This window comes from Candoia aspera, chromosome 4 (assembly GCF_035149785.1).
Source record: "Candoia aspera isolate rCanAsp1 chromosome 4, rCanAsp1.hap2, whole genome shotgun sequence".
Taxonomy (NCBI): Eukaryota; Metazoa; Chordata; class Lepidosauria; order Squamata; family Boidae; genus Candoia; species Candoia aspera.
In genome coordinates, this window is record NC_086156.1 from 108,089,603 (window position 1) to 108,102,494 (window position 12,892).

Here is a 12,892-nt window from a genome sequence, read left to right on the forward strand (position 1 = left end):
TGTTGTGGTGCAGATAGGTAGGTGGCAGTATTGCAGCTGAAACTCTTCCCACAACCTGAGTTTGATACCAGCGGAAGCTGGATTCTTGGGTAGCTGGGTTTGGCTGATATCTGGGTTTGGCTGATATCTCTAGAATATGTTTTCCATAGGATCACTAGAACAGCATGGGTTGGTGATATTTAGTGGGGCATCATTAGCATATTGATAATACTGTGCCCCAGACAAATGGGTAACTCTCCCAGAGGCTTTATGTAGTTGTTAAATAGCAGGGGGGAGAGATCTGAACTTGTGCTACCCCACAAGTGAGAGACTACTGCACTGACCCCCCCCTCCCCCTCTAACCATTAACTGAATCCACCCACTAAGGAAGGTGAGGAACCACTGCAGAACAGAGCCTTAAAACCCCATCCTTCTAGATGTCTCTGAAACACCTCTTATATTGGCTATGTTAAATGTTACTGAATGTTCCAGAAGGACTAGGTGGGAGGATTACTTCTGTCCATCCTGACAATGCTCATCCAATAGCATGTCCAATGCTGTTACCTCCCCATACAGATGCATGAATTCTGACTGAAAAGGACCCAGATAATATGCTTCTTCTAGACTGCTCTGAAGTGAATCCCTACTACATACTCAACAACCTCCTCCCGCCAAGATAGTTGGAGACTAGATAATAGTTGTCAAACCCAAGATCCATGAAGACTCAAGACTAAGCAAATCTGAGCAATTGGGCTAGCAAAATGCTGTGCAAATTGCCACAGGGCATCCTCCGTTAGCTGACATGTATATAACCTTCCATTTTTATATCATTACATCATCTTATATATAAACAATAATTATTCCTCAGGCACATTCCAAAGTTAGGTAAACATTTATTTTGTGTATTTTTGAAAAAAAAAGATTATGCTCAGTTTTCCCAAATTGAGAAGTCTAGCAGAAAAAGAAAACACTACAGTAAGGAGAGATTATATGATTCAAAAGCATAATTCAGGGTTTTTTTTTAATAAGTTGCTCCTTTCTATTTAAATCAGGCCTCAGAAGAAGAATGTAGCATTTGGGGAAAAAGATGCAGCCCAGCAATCCAGCTGCAGAAGCCAAAATGGAGAATATTTCCACTGCCACCATGTACTTTCCCTTGATGCTCAGATAGGTGGGAACAAATGATACCCAGACGCTGCAAAAGACCAACATGCTGAAGGTGATAAATTTGGCTTCGTTGAAGCTGTCGGGTAAATTCCTAGCCAGGAAGGCCACCATGAAGCTGGTAGCAGTCAAGAACCCCATAAAGCCAAGGACAGTATAAAACATGGTGGCTGAACCTTCATTACATTCCAGGACAATTTCTTCAGCCATTGAGTGAAGGTCAGAATCTGGGAATGGGGGGAAAAATGCCAGCCACACAACACAAATTATGCCTTGCACCAGGGAGCAAGACAGAACAATTGTGTTGGCCAACCTTTTCCCCACCCATTTCTTTATTTGGGATCCTGGTTTGGTGGCCATGAAAGCAAGAACCACAATGGCTGTTTTCCCCAATATACAAGAAAGGGCTATAGAGAAGATGATGCCAAAAGCAGGTTGTCGCATGAGACATTTCGCTTGGTCAGGTTGCCCAATGAAGAGCAAACTGCAAAGGAAGGAAAGGAGGAGAGCGATGAGGAGAATGTAGGTGAGGTTCCGGTTGTTGGCTTTGACGATGGGGGTGTCCCACTGTTTGATGAAGATCCCCAGCACCAAAGCTGAGATTACAAAAAAGAGGAGAGCTACAGTGGCCAAAGTGATTCCCAGTGGCTCTTCATAAGACAAGAAAGTTATATGTTTTTCAATGCAAAGATTGTGAGCTTCATTCGGGTACTGATCCTCTGAACACTGGAAGCAGTCATCTGCATCTGCAAAAGAAAACATCACGGCCCATAAAAGCTATGAATTAGATGGACTGAATTATTAATGCAACTTCATTTATTTCTAAGTAAGCTATGCCCATCTTATTTGTATTGCACTATTAGAAATTAAGAATGAGACCATCCATAGGCAGAAATATCTACTGTATATTATTTGATCAAAAAGAGACCACCGTCATTTGTGCCAGTCTCAGTGTCATGTTGGAGGATAGCAGAGGAAAGTGGAAGAGAAAAGTTTAATTGTGTTACGCTTCCCAGTTCAGACTTTCCTGGTCTCTTTTCCAGAGAAATGGTGTGATACTTCGTTGTGAGCTCTTGTAGTTGGACAACTTACTTAAGGACTGACTTGTTTTATGGAAAATGAGTCAAAATCTACCACTTACATTCTGAATTCCTAGTAGGTGACTTCTCTCCCTTCAGGAAGAGACAACCTAATTCCTTGGGGATACTTCCATTAACTCATACGCTTTCTCAGTTTGGATTTTCCATGTTCAAGTGACAAACATTTTAGCAAGAGTGCCAGTTATGTCCAAGGTTGCAGATCCTTGATGATTGTAAATTGCTATCAGAGCAGCAGAAGGATCAATATTCATGGCCCATATTTCTTGTTCTGAAGTGCTTTGAAATGCATATGTTTGCTTTGTTCATAAGAGAAGCCTTGGGTGGTTTAATGCACTAAATTAACCGTATGTATGTATGTATGTATGTATGTATGTATGTATGTATGTATGATGTATGTATGTATGTATTAGAAGTGTAGTCCTATGGCTCTGAAATCTGCAGAAAACCTCTAGCTTTCCCAGACCTTTCTTTGACCTAAAACACTAAAAACTTCCTTAATAAGCTTCACCCAGTTTTCAATCAATCAATCAGATTCCGCACAATTCAAAATGTTTAATTTGGGGGGTTGCTCTTACATGACAAATGCCATGCCATTTTCAAGGCTGCAGTCTGAGAATGTACAGCAAACACCCTCAGTTGTAACTCCCACTAACCTTCTAAGTGGGGTTTTTACATGCCTGCTGCTCTCCAGCAAGGACAAACTCATCTTCCTAATCCTTTATACCTAACAGGGCATCAGATTCATTCTTCTTCCTTCATAGGTGATTGATGATAAAACACAAGTGTTCCATTCCTTCCCCTCTGTCCCCCCAAAAGGATTTCCCTCAATCTTAGGAAGATTTTTCTCTCAATTAGGAAGAATCCTTTTCATGGGATGGATTTTTTTCTTTATCTGGTTCTGCATTCATGGGAATTCAAAGTCAGGCTTAATTCAGGGACAATATGGACCAGAAGTTCAGATTTGGATGTTATGAAAAACCCTGGGAAAAATCTAGTACACAGGCAGAGGTAGAGTACTCTGAATTCTGAATAACTGATTATGTCATGTTCATCGTTTCAATGTTCTGAATACATCGTAATGTTTCGCATGTCACTTTCCTGATCCGTGTGGAGATTTCCAACCGTGCCAGGCTGTAATCTCCTTGCTGTAACTGTGGAATGTATGTTTGGGTTATTGACTGTGTTCAAGGTTACTTTCTCAGGCCGATGTGAGTGACGGTTGCTAACATCTGGGAGGGGGTGGCTGCTAAGCGGGAGTGAGGGCGGGACCGGGTTTGAAGCGAGGGTTTTTAGTTTGTATTTGGCGCGCTTTTGCTCATTCTCAGCTTTCTTTGTATTTGCACACTATTCTTTCAATAAATCAGTTATCCTTAAGCATCTGCTTGTGAGACTGAGTCTGTCAGAATAGGCAACCATTACAGATTACATTCAAGAAAAGTGCAGCACAGATTAAATGCAGATAGGTAAACAGTACTGTGGGTGATAGTTCATAAGGCTTAGCAGTTATGTACAAGACACACCTTACCTATTTTATTTGAAATTTTCCCTTTTCCACATGGAAGACAGTCATAGCAGCAAAATGGCTTCCCTTCTATTTTGATCTTGCTGTGGCCTGAATAACAATTGTCATTGCATACAGAAAGTGGTAGTGCCTGTCCAGAAATGAAACCAGGATGGAGCAATAATCAGAATTTATAATTTATAAACTAGTGTTTCACTGTGTATGTGATATCCTGATAAAGCTGCATGACTTTTTGAGAAATGTGGTGCATAGGATTCAACCTCAACATATTATTAGACATGCACATTTAATAAATGCCACCATACCAAAGTGACATTATCTATATGTCCTCCTGGAATCATGTATGTTACTATTTCCTAAGATATATTGACAAAGCCTTAGGTTTTCTGAAAGCCTAATCATTAAAGCTGGACTCCCCTCATATTCCATCTTGGTCAAACTGATAGGTAATTTATTCCATGCTTTATGGGGGAAACTCAATCTTGGAATTTCCATTGGCTCTAGTCCTTTCTATCATTTAGGTCCTGAAAAGGAGTACTGCAGAGAATTTGTGCTGTAATTCATGGGATTCCAAATTCCAAGTTTTCTGCGCAAGGTTTTTCAGAAATAGTTTGCAATTTCCTCCTTCCTAGGGTTGAGAAAAAGTGACTGGCCCAAGGTCCCCCAGCTGGCTTCATGCCTAACACAATAGAACTCATGGTCTCCTAATTTCTAGCCCAGTGCCTTAACCACCATGCCAAACTGACTCTTCTTTACTACCTAGAATCAAATTATAGAACATGAAATAGATTATAGAGAAATGCAATCCAGTCAGCCTTGTAGTTATTATGGAACAGATGAGGTATTAATTAAAGTTAAAGGTTAAATGTAGAAAACTAAAGAGAATAGATGGGATTGCAAGATATGTCTTGGACAATGTGCAGTCAGAAGGTAATAAAATTAAAAGGTTGAGATTCACTACCCTTACTTTATGAAGGAAAAAAAAAAAAAAACTTGGAACAATGGCAAGGTATAAGATATTTTAACCAGTACAGTATCTCAACATATAGCTTGTTTATTATTAAATAATTTCCAGCTTTCCTTACTCAAAGATGGTTTCCTCTGTAGGCAACCTGAAAATGACAGCTGGTAATTGTATACATTCAGGAATGTCCATCAATGTATGGTAAGGGAGTACAAGTTGTATAGTGGAAGAGCTATATATTCCAATCTCAGCACTGTTCATTTTTTGTCATATTTCTACTGCCTCAGTTTTAATACTAATGAGTCACTCAAATGATAGAAGTGATTCTGAAAAAGGTCAAGAGGAGGATTCTAGATAACCTGAACTGCCAGTAGGAAATACCTGGTTGAACATGGTCGGCCAGATGATGTTTTCTTCGGCAATTGTGAAAGGCTCTTCTGGAGAAGCCAAGGGGTCTATCTTTCCAACTTTGACTTTAAGGAAAGTCTGGTTTGGGAATGTGATCCAGTTGATTATATCCAATCCAGTTTCTAATTCCCCATTTTCATTAAAGAAAACTTTTTCCCCAATACTGTTGTTAAATAAGACTGTTCTCAGGAAATGATGGAGCTAAATGGAAGCAAATCAAACACAAATGTTTGTATTTGAATTATATTGATTCTTTAGCTTTGTGTTTTTATTGTGTACTCTGTGCCCAGAGTCACATGTGTGGGATGGGCAGCTCTATAAATTCCACAAATAAATACATAAATAAAAACAATTGATCTGGCAAAATAAATATTCCTACAGCAAATGTACACTACTAGCTTTTAGATGTTGTGGGTACTACTGTGCAGGAGAATCAAAATATTAACAAACACACTTTCATCAAGCTGAGCTGGCTTGACAAAACTTCAAACCCCATTATGAAACTGTGGTTTTGGTCAAATGCATTTTTCGAGTCAGATCTTACTTATGCAGTTCCTACACACTGTTGCAAAGAAACATGAACCAGTGCAAAGATTCATGTAATTCATGTAGTTTATAAACTATGAGGATACTGAACCTGAAATGTACTGGTTCTGCACCAGGAAAATAGCAGAGAGGCTTGAACAATGTGCCCTTGTCATTTCTTCTACAATTACCTGCCATGTTTCTTGATTGAGAATCATCAGTCTCCCACGGTCTGCCCTTGCTCTGTGTTTGGAACTGGAGGAAAACATGGCTTTCAGAGCATGTGCCACAGCATAGACTGCATTATAGATGCTGTAACTCTGCCCGGTCATGCTGGTCTCAAACACAGAATTAGGAAGAGTCCCCAACTTCTCTTCTCCGGTGCACAGCCCTCCAGTGTCCTCATCCAACATGTCTTTAGGGAAAGAACATGCAAATGTCTGTCCCCAGAACAATCTTATTAAATGGTCTTCCTCTTCTGAAGTAGGGCTTCTCGTCTGTAAGAATGTTTTGAACCCAGTCACCTCCTTGGAAGAAACTGCAAAAGATATCGCACCGTGAATAAAGTCCAAAGGCCGTATGTTTTGAAAGGGGACTGAAGTGAACTCCATTTGGGCTGGCATGATCCAAACTTTATCTTTTCTCCTTACTGGTATATCCTCATACTCCGAAAGATAGGGAAATACTCGGAAAATGGTAACGATGTGATTTTCACAATAGAGGATCACAACGTTGGCAATGCTTTTCATGACAACCTTGTACATTTCAATGTAATATTTAAATAAACCGCCCATGTCACTAGAAAAACTTTCTTTGGCCACCTCTTCCATGAAATCAAAGCAGATACCTTTCTGGGAAAACAATGCGAGGGCATTCCGTACAAACCTCTCTCCACTCTCATCACGTTGGGAAATCAGCCCTATCCATGTCCACCTTAAATGCAACAGCAGCTGGAGGATCCCCTTAGTCTGAAGCTCCTCATTTGGGAAAAAACGATGAAAGAAAACGGTGTGTTCCCTCTTGTCTATCATTGGAGCAGATCCATATATGAGCTAAGAAAAAATGAATTAAAATAGTTGGGTTGTCGGTTCTACTTTTAGACTATAAGAAGGATATTCAGCACAAACTTCAAGAGAAATATAGTCCAGTCTAGAAAGAACTGATCTGGAGAATTTTCCTTTAGTAAGTATAAATGTAATAACGTTTGAAAGCCAGAGAATTGGCAATCTATTGATTCAGTAATCCCTGAAGTTCAATTTATTTTATTTCACATTTTGCTAACATATCTTCTTCTTACCTTCCATGCAATATATTTTATTTAAAAAAAAAGATATCCCACCTTTATTAATAAATCAAGGCAGCAAACAAACCCAATACTCCTTCCTCCTCCTATTTTCCCCACAAGAGCCCTGTGAGGTCAGTTGGGCTGAGAGAGAGTGTCTGGCCCAAGGTCACCCAGCCGGCTTTCATGCCTAAGGTGGGACTAGCAGTCACAGACTCCTGGTTTCTAGCCCAGCACTTTAATCAGTAGACCAAACTAGCTGTCTTATATATGATGCATGATATATTACCTTCCATATGAGAGACAGTGGCAAGTCTACTAGGAAGCAGAGTCTCCTTGCCCCACCCTTTAGAACAGGAGTGGGAAATATGAAGCTCCCTGTGATAATCTGGTGACATTAACTCACACTTGTAATCAGACTCCGGCAATGTGCTCCATATAGGGCTGCCTTGGAAGACAGCTTGGAAACTTTAGGTGCTATGACTGTGGCTGCTACTTACTAGTCAAGTAAACCTGTCATTGTGGCATAACACATGCATTGTGATCACTGCATTGATTGCCAGTATGCTTCTAGGCCCAAATGAAAGGAGTACCCATTTTCCAACCCCACAACTCCTAGTGGGCCATCTGAAGGAACCAGGAGGGTCATGGATCTATCCCACAGCTGGTGAAGCTTATACTGCTGAGCACTGTATACATGTCCTCAGGTTCCACAAAGTCAAATGAATCCCATGTTGATTGCAAGATACCACCTTGTTCACTTTGCTTGTCTCTGCCCAGCTAGCACCCAAACCAGAAAAGTTCATAAAGTTTGCAATTTGCATCTTTATCTCTTTCTTTTTACCATCACTGCCCACCCCATTGTTCTCTGGGTGGTCTCGTCTTCAGAAAACACTACAACAGAACCAACATGCTATCTCTCTGAAACTCCTCTGACCTCCTTCTTTCACTCTCTACATCTTCATATGACTCTGCAATAATAACCAAACCAACCAAGTCCCTAGCTAGCCACATCCAGGCACCATCACACCGAGATGACGTTTGTTTTTCTTTCTGTTTTTTTTTTTTTTTTTTAAGGCAACAATATTGTAGATGGCAAGACAAAATCTCTTCTATGGAGTGGAAAGAGAAGTTTGCTAAGTACAGAGTCTACTAAACAGGTCTTGTTTAGGTTAAACTAATATCAGAACAGATACGGTGTGCATTACCACAGATCAGACTTTCTCAGGGACAAGGAAGTCAAGCAGTGGCAATATATAATATTGATCAAGTTTCAGAATTAGGCATGTACCACACAACAACTCCCTACTGCTTAGGCAGTTTTGCCCTTTTCTTTCTGTTCAGATGGTCACTTTGTATGCAAATCACAAAACTTTATTTAAAAGATCTTAGGAACGTAATAGAAACCTAACCAAGCACAGATTTTAGACATTGTGAAAAAAAGGTATGTATTTATAAGTAGTTCTTACTTGTGGCATCTTGTATACATTCAGAATATTTGGCATAAATGGACAGATGTTTGCATTAGGTCCTGCAACAACAGATACTGTCTTCTCTTGGATATCACACTTATAATTAGGAATGAATCTGCCCTGGGTGGACAGTAGCTCCAGCGAAGCAAAATAGGTCCATTTTGCCATGAAATTGCTATTAGTGATGCGAATGCCCAGAGTCATGTTGGAAAAGAACTGAGGGTTTGCATTAATCTCCTCTACAGAAAAAATCAAAGCTAGGACGTGTTGATAGTTCTGAAGAAAAAATCTGCAATGAGAATTATGATTGTAAATTATATCAAGAAGATGTATAAAGTTCTAGCATGAAAACCAATGTGAATTTTTTATAGCATCTGGCAGTGATTTTTTCTTTTCAAATGTATTTCAAAATGTCCTAAAGCATCCAATATATGTATATTTTATGACAAAGAACAATGTTATCATGCCGAGGATTAAACTTACTCTTTGAATGGATTCACACTATTCGAAACCCATTAATGCTTTATAAACAGCTTTCACTAGAGAATGGATGAATTAGGTAAAGGTAAAGCTTTCCCTTGACAATAAGTCCAGTCGTGTATGACTCTAGGGGGCAGTGCTCATCTCCGTTTCAAAGCCGAAGAGTCGGCGTTTGTCCGTATACACTTCCATGGTCATGTGGCCGGCATGACTACATGGAATGCCGTTACCTGCCTGCCAAAGCAGTAGCTATTAATCTACTCACACTGGCATGTTTTCCAACTGCTAGGTTGGCAGGAGCTAGGACTAGCAACGGGAGCTCACCCCGTCACGCAGTTTCGAACCACCGACCTTCCGATCGGCAAGCTCAGCGGCTTGTGCTTATTAGACCTACTTCTAGTCCTGCTTTCTAAATCTTCTGCCTTCACTTTCTTCTGTAAAAGGCTAAGCTCTGGAGCATGCAGGAGCATAAATGTAAAAAAAAAATGCAACTGTTTAAAGCAGTCCAGGGAGAAAATGTGGCTACTGTAGACAGGTCGGAGAGATAACTTACCCTCCGCACAATCTAAGAGATATTTCAGGAATTGAATCCAAAATGCACTCAGACCCATTTTCCCCCTAATATCCATGATAATAATTTGAATCCTAAATACTGATGTTTGGTTAATTGCAAACAGTGATCAGGAATACATTGCTAGTTATTCATCCTGCAGTAAATAAGTATAAGAGGGAACTACAGACATTCATAGTTTCTAGAACTAAAAGTAATGACTCCACATTTTACTTAGATATTGGAAATTATAGTTTTTGTTTTATTTCATTTTTCCTCAGAGACAGGAAGCATTTGTGGGCACCTAAATGCATACAAGAAACTTGGATCAATCAACAAGAAATACTGAGAATTATTGGTATGGATGAGGATGAGGATACTAATAATAATGCAGTTGGAAGATAGGATTTCCTCTCTTGGACACTCCCTATTTAAATAAAGGTCATCATAGAGAAGGAAGATATTATCTCTTTTATTATGTGTTTCAGTAAGTCTATACATGAGCTCATCAACCAGTTCTTCAGATGGATGCCTTGTAAAATCCACTGGATCAGAAATCATGTAGAACTGCAAAATAATGCCAGCAATGATGAGATCTCCTGTATGATAGTAATGATACTTAAGAAGATTAGGCTTGCCCACCACACAGGTAGCAGTAGCAGGATTATGGCATACCACATCTGGCAGTAGCAATATCATCAGTGACATGAACAATAACATATTTTACAAGAAATATGGATTTCCTTCTGAAAACTAAAGGTCTCATTGAAGTGCAATAGCCTCCGTATATGTTCTTTTACTTGCTTGATTGGACTTAGAAAGTGCAGTTTGAAGAACGAGATTGTCACAGCTCTTTTTCATTCCTCCCATGGATGGACAAGGAACATTATTTGCTCCCTTCAGTTGTATTTCATTGTCATGTTATGATCCTGAAGCTCCTTAGAGATTTCAGAAAGGATTTAATTAATAAGGCGTCTTTCAGTAATTATGGAAGATACAGCCATGACACTTTTCAGAGACACTGAACAGAAAAATAACTTTTTTTTTCCTGAAATAGCAAGAGAATCTGTAATTGTCTGTAATTAGTTTCTCCAGAAAAGCTTGTAATTACTGATGAAGATTAATCCCCAATTGATCCCAGTTTAGAAAGTGAGGAAATTTCAAAAGAGAGATTTTGTAATCAGGAAGAACTTCTTAAAATACAGAGTAAAAAGGATGGCTTGTTTCTCTTCATTCATTTACTGCATATAATTATTAATTCACAATCAAGAGATGTGTGCCACAACTTAGCCAGTCTGATGAGAGCACTAAGTTGCAATCGTATCCATTTATCTCTTAATATCCTGCAATATCAATAACCATTTAATTGTTTATAGGTAGTCCTCGTTTAATGTCCACTCATTCAGCAACCATTCAAAGTTATGATGCTGAGCGAGGGGTACTTATGACAGGTCCTTATAGTTGAGGCTGTTGCAGCATCCCCACGGTCACATGATCATGATTTTGGTGTTGGGCAACTGGCTCACAATTATGACACTGCAGCTTCCCGCAGTCACAAGATCATCATTTGCAGCATTTACTGCTGCCTTCCAAGAAGAATGTCAATGGGAAAGCCAGCAGGAGGTTACAAATGGTGATCACATGACCACAGGATGCCGTGACCATATGGGATTCACCTAACGATGACAATGGGGAGTGCAAGAACTGCTGTCATAAGTCTTTCATAAATCTCATGATTTAAAGACCTTATGACCACATCACTTAATGATGGAGTTCCCAGTCCCAATTACAGTCAGTAAATGAGGACTACCTGTACTGTCCTCCCCAAGCCCATGCCTGGATAGATGTAAGTCAGGGAGAAAAATATTGTGGGGCTTTTTTGTGATCTTTGTGAACTTCTAATTCAGACTGAACCTTGACATCTATCAGTGAAAGACAACCAATGTCTTCTAGAGGTCATGGAGTCTCCAACTCTATGCTATGATGAAACAGCAGTTCCCAGGTTAGAGATGGCCATTGCATGGATGACCTAGACCATTTTAATTGCCTAAGTCACCTGCAAAGTATCTGTTGATTTAGAAGAACAGGCGGAAGAAGGTTTGAATTTCAACTCTTCATAATGTACTGTTGTGGGCACTCAAATGTTGTATGTGAGATTTCATTCCTGTTAGCAAAAGAATCTAATCCAGTCAAGTCATTTATGGAAGTCTTTTTCCAGTCTAAACAGAGAAGTTAAGCTGTGAGTTAATTGTCTGGACATTGGTGATTCATTGACAAGCCTAAATATGAAGCCTGAGATTTTGGTTACCTATTTTGATTCACATTGTTTTAGCATGTCACTTGTCATCCAGCGGGCAAGGATTAACACAACAGCTACAAAACATCTAGCAACCTCATTAATCATGAATCAGTTTTGCTCTAGTATCAGAACCAAGTGAAAATGAAATGGATCATTTAGCCCAGGGAATGACCCAGCTATCCCAGTAGGAGGGACAGAATTCACCAAACCACTGGTCCCATATAAGTCCAGGCCTAACACCCAGACAAATATCTTAGGAATACCCAAACAAGTATATTACCTACTGTGCTCAGCATGAACTAGATATCACCCTGAGTCTAGATGAGTCCTCCACTGATTGAACTTATGTAGGATTTATAATTAGCCTAATTTTTCAGTGAGGTGTCAACTGGGTAGCACCACATTTTCGTGAGAGCAGTGGAGGCTTAGACAATCATGGCAATTTTATGGCATGCCTGAGAGAAACTTTGAGGATCTAGTCAAGTGATTGCCAACTATGAAACTTGTTTCCTACAAAAGAATGGTGATGTGCTGCTGAGTTTCAGCTGTTAATTCCTAATGTGGGTTGGAAGGAAAGAGGCCTAACTGACCAGTTCAAAAGGGAAATAAGTCAAAGAGCACAATCATCAAGGCACTCAGTAATTAAGATAGCATTAGTTCACATATGCTTGGGCATCAATAGAAGATTTGCAAAGGAAAGGCAAAATGTGTATGGGAATGGAAAACACATTTTTTCTCTTTCATTCTCCTCTCCTTCCCTTAACCGTAGATCAGAGATGTCAGAGGTTGAACTCATGCAGCTGGGAGCTACTGACTCTCTAAGCACCGCTTTTGAAAAGTCCCATATCATGCAGAACTATGTCTATACTGTGGAGAACCTGGCTACTTTATGCATTAGTGCCCTGCTAAGACCTGGCCTTCTGAAGCACTATAACAAAGGGTCATACTTGTTGGCAGAGTGCTAGAAAGCATTTGGCCCAGGAGAGATCGGAAAAGTCACACACTAGGCATTTCTATAAAAATAATTTTATTTACAGAAAGCAAAACATATTTAAAGGCTGTTTGCTGAGAGGAGAGATTTCTCTCAGCTGCGTATTCTCTGCAAGCCTACACAGAAGGGAAACTGAAACTAAAACAAGTTCAGGCA

At 39.7% G+C, this 12,892-nt stretch overlaps 1 protein-coding gene across 1 annotated transcript; it reads right to left on the reverse strand.

Moving 5' to 3' along the window:
* Positions 1-987: 987 nt before the first annotated feature.
* On the reverse strand, positions 988-10,166 carry LOC134496969 (vomeronasal type-2 receptor 26-like). The gene is made up of 6 exons (XM_063302685.1): positions 9,946-10,166; positions 8,414-8,591; positions 5,854-6,714; positions 5,111-5,338; positions 3,769-3,895; positions 988-1,889 (listed from the first exon to the last, which is right to left on the reverse strand). The coding sequence occupies exons 1-6, from the start codon at positions 10,164-10,166 to the stop codon at positions 988-990; spliced, it is 2,517 nt and encodes an 838-aa protein (XP_063158755.1).
* Between the last annotated feature and the right edge of the window lie 2,726 nt (positions 10,167-12,892).

What these genes read in the sequence shown, in the direction of transcription:
- LOC134496969 (XM_063302685.1), bottom strand. Translation starts at nt 10,166, where the DNA reads ATGTTATTGTTCATGTCACTGATGATATTGCTACTGCCAGATGTGGTA. An exon ending in GGCCGACCATGTTCAACCAG is followed by an intron (nt 3,896 to 5,110) that starts GTATTTCCTACT and finishes ATTTCTGGACAG; the next exon opens with GCACTACCACTTTCTGTATG. An exon ending in GAAAATTTCAAATAAAATAG is followed by an intron (nt 1,890 to 3,768) that starts GTAAGGTGTGTC and finishes TTTCTTTTGCAG; the next exon opens with ATGCAGATGACTGCTTCCAG.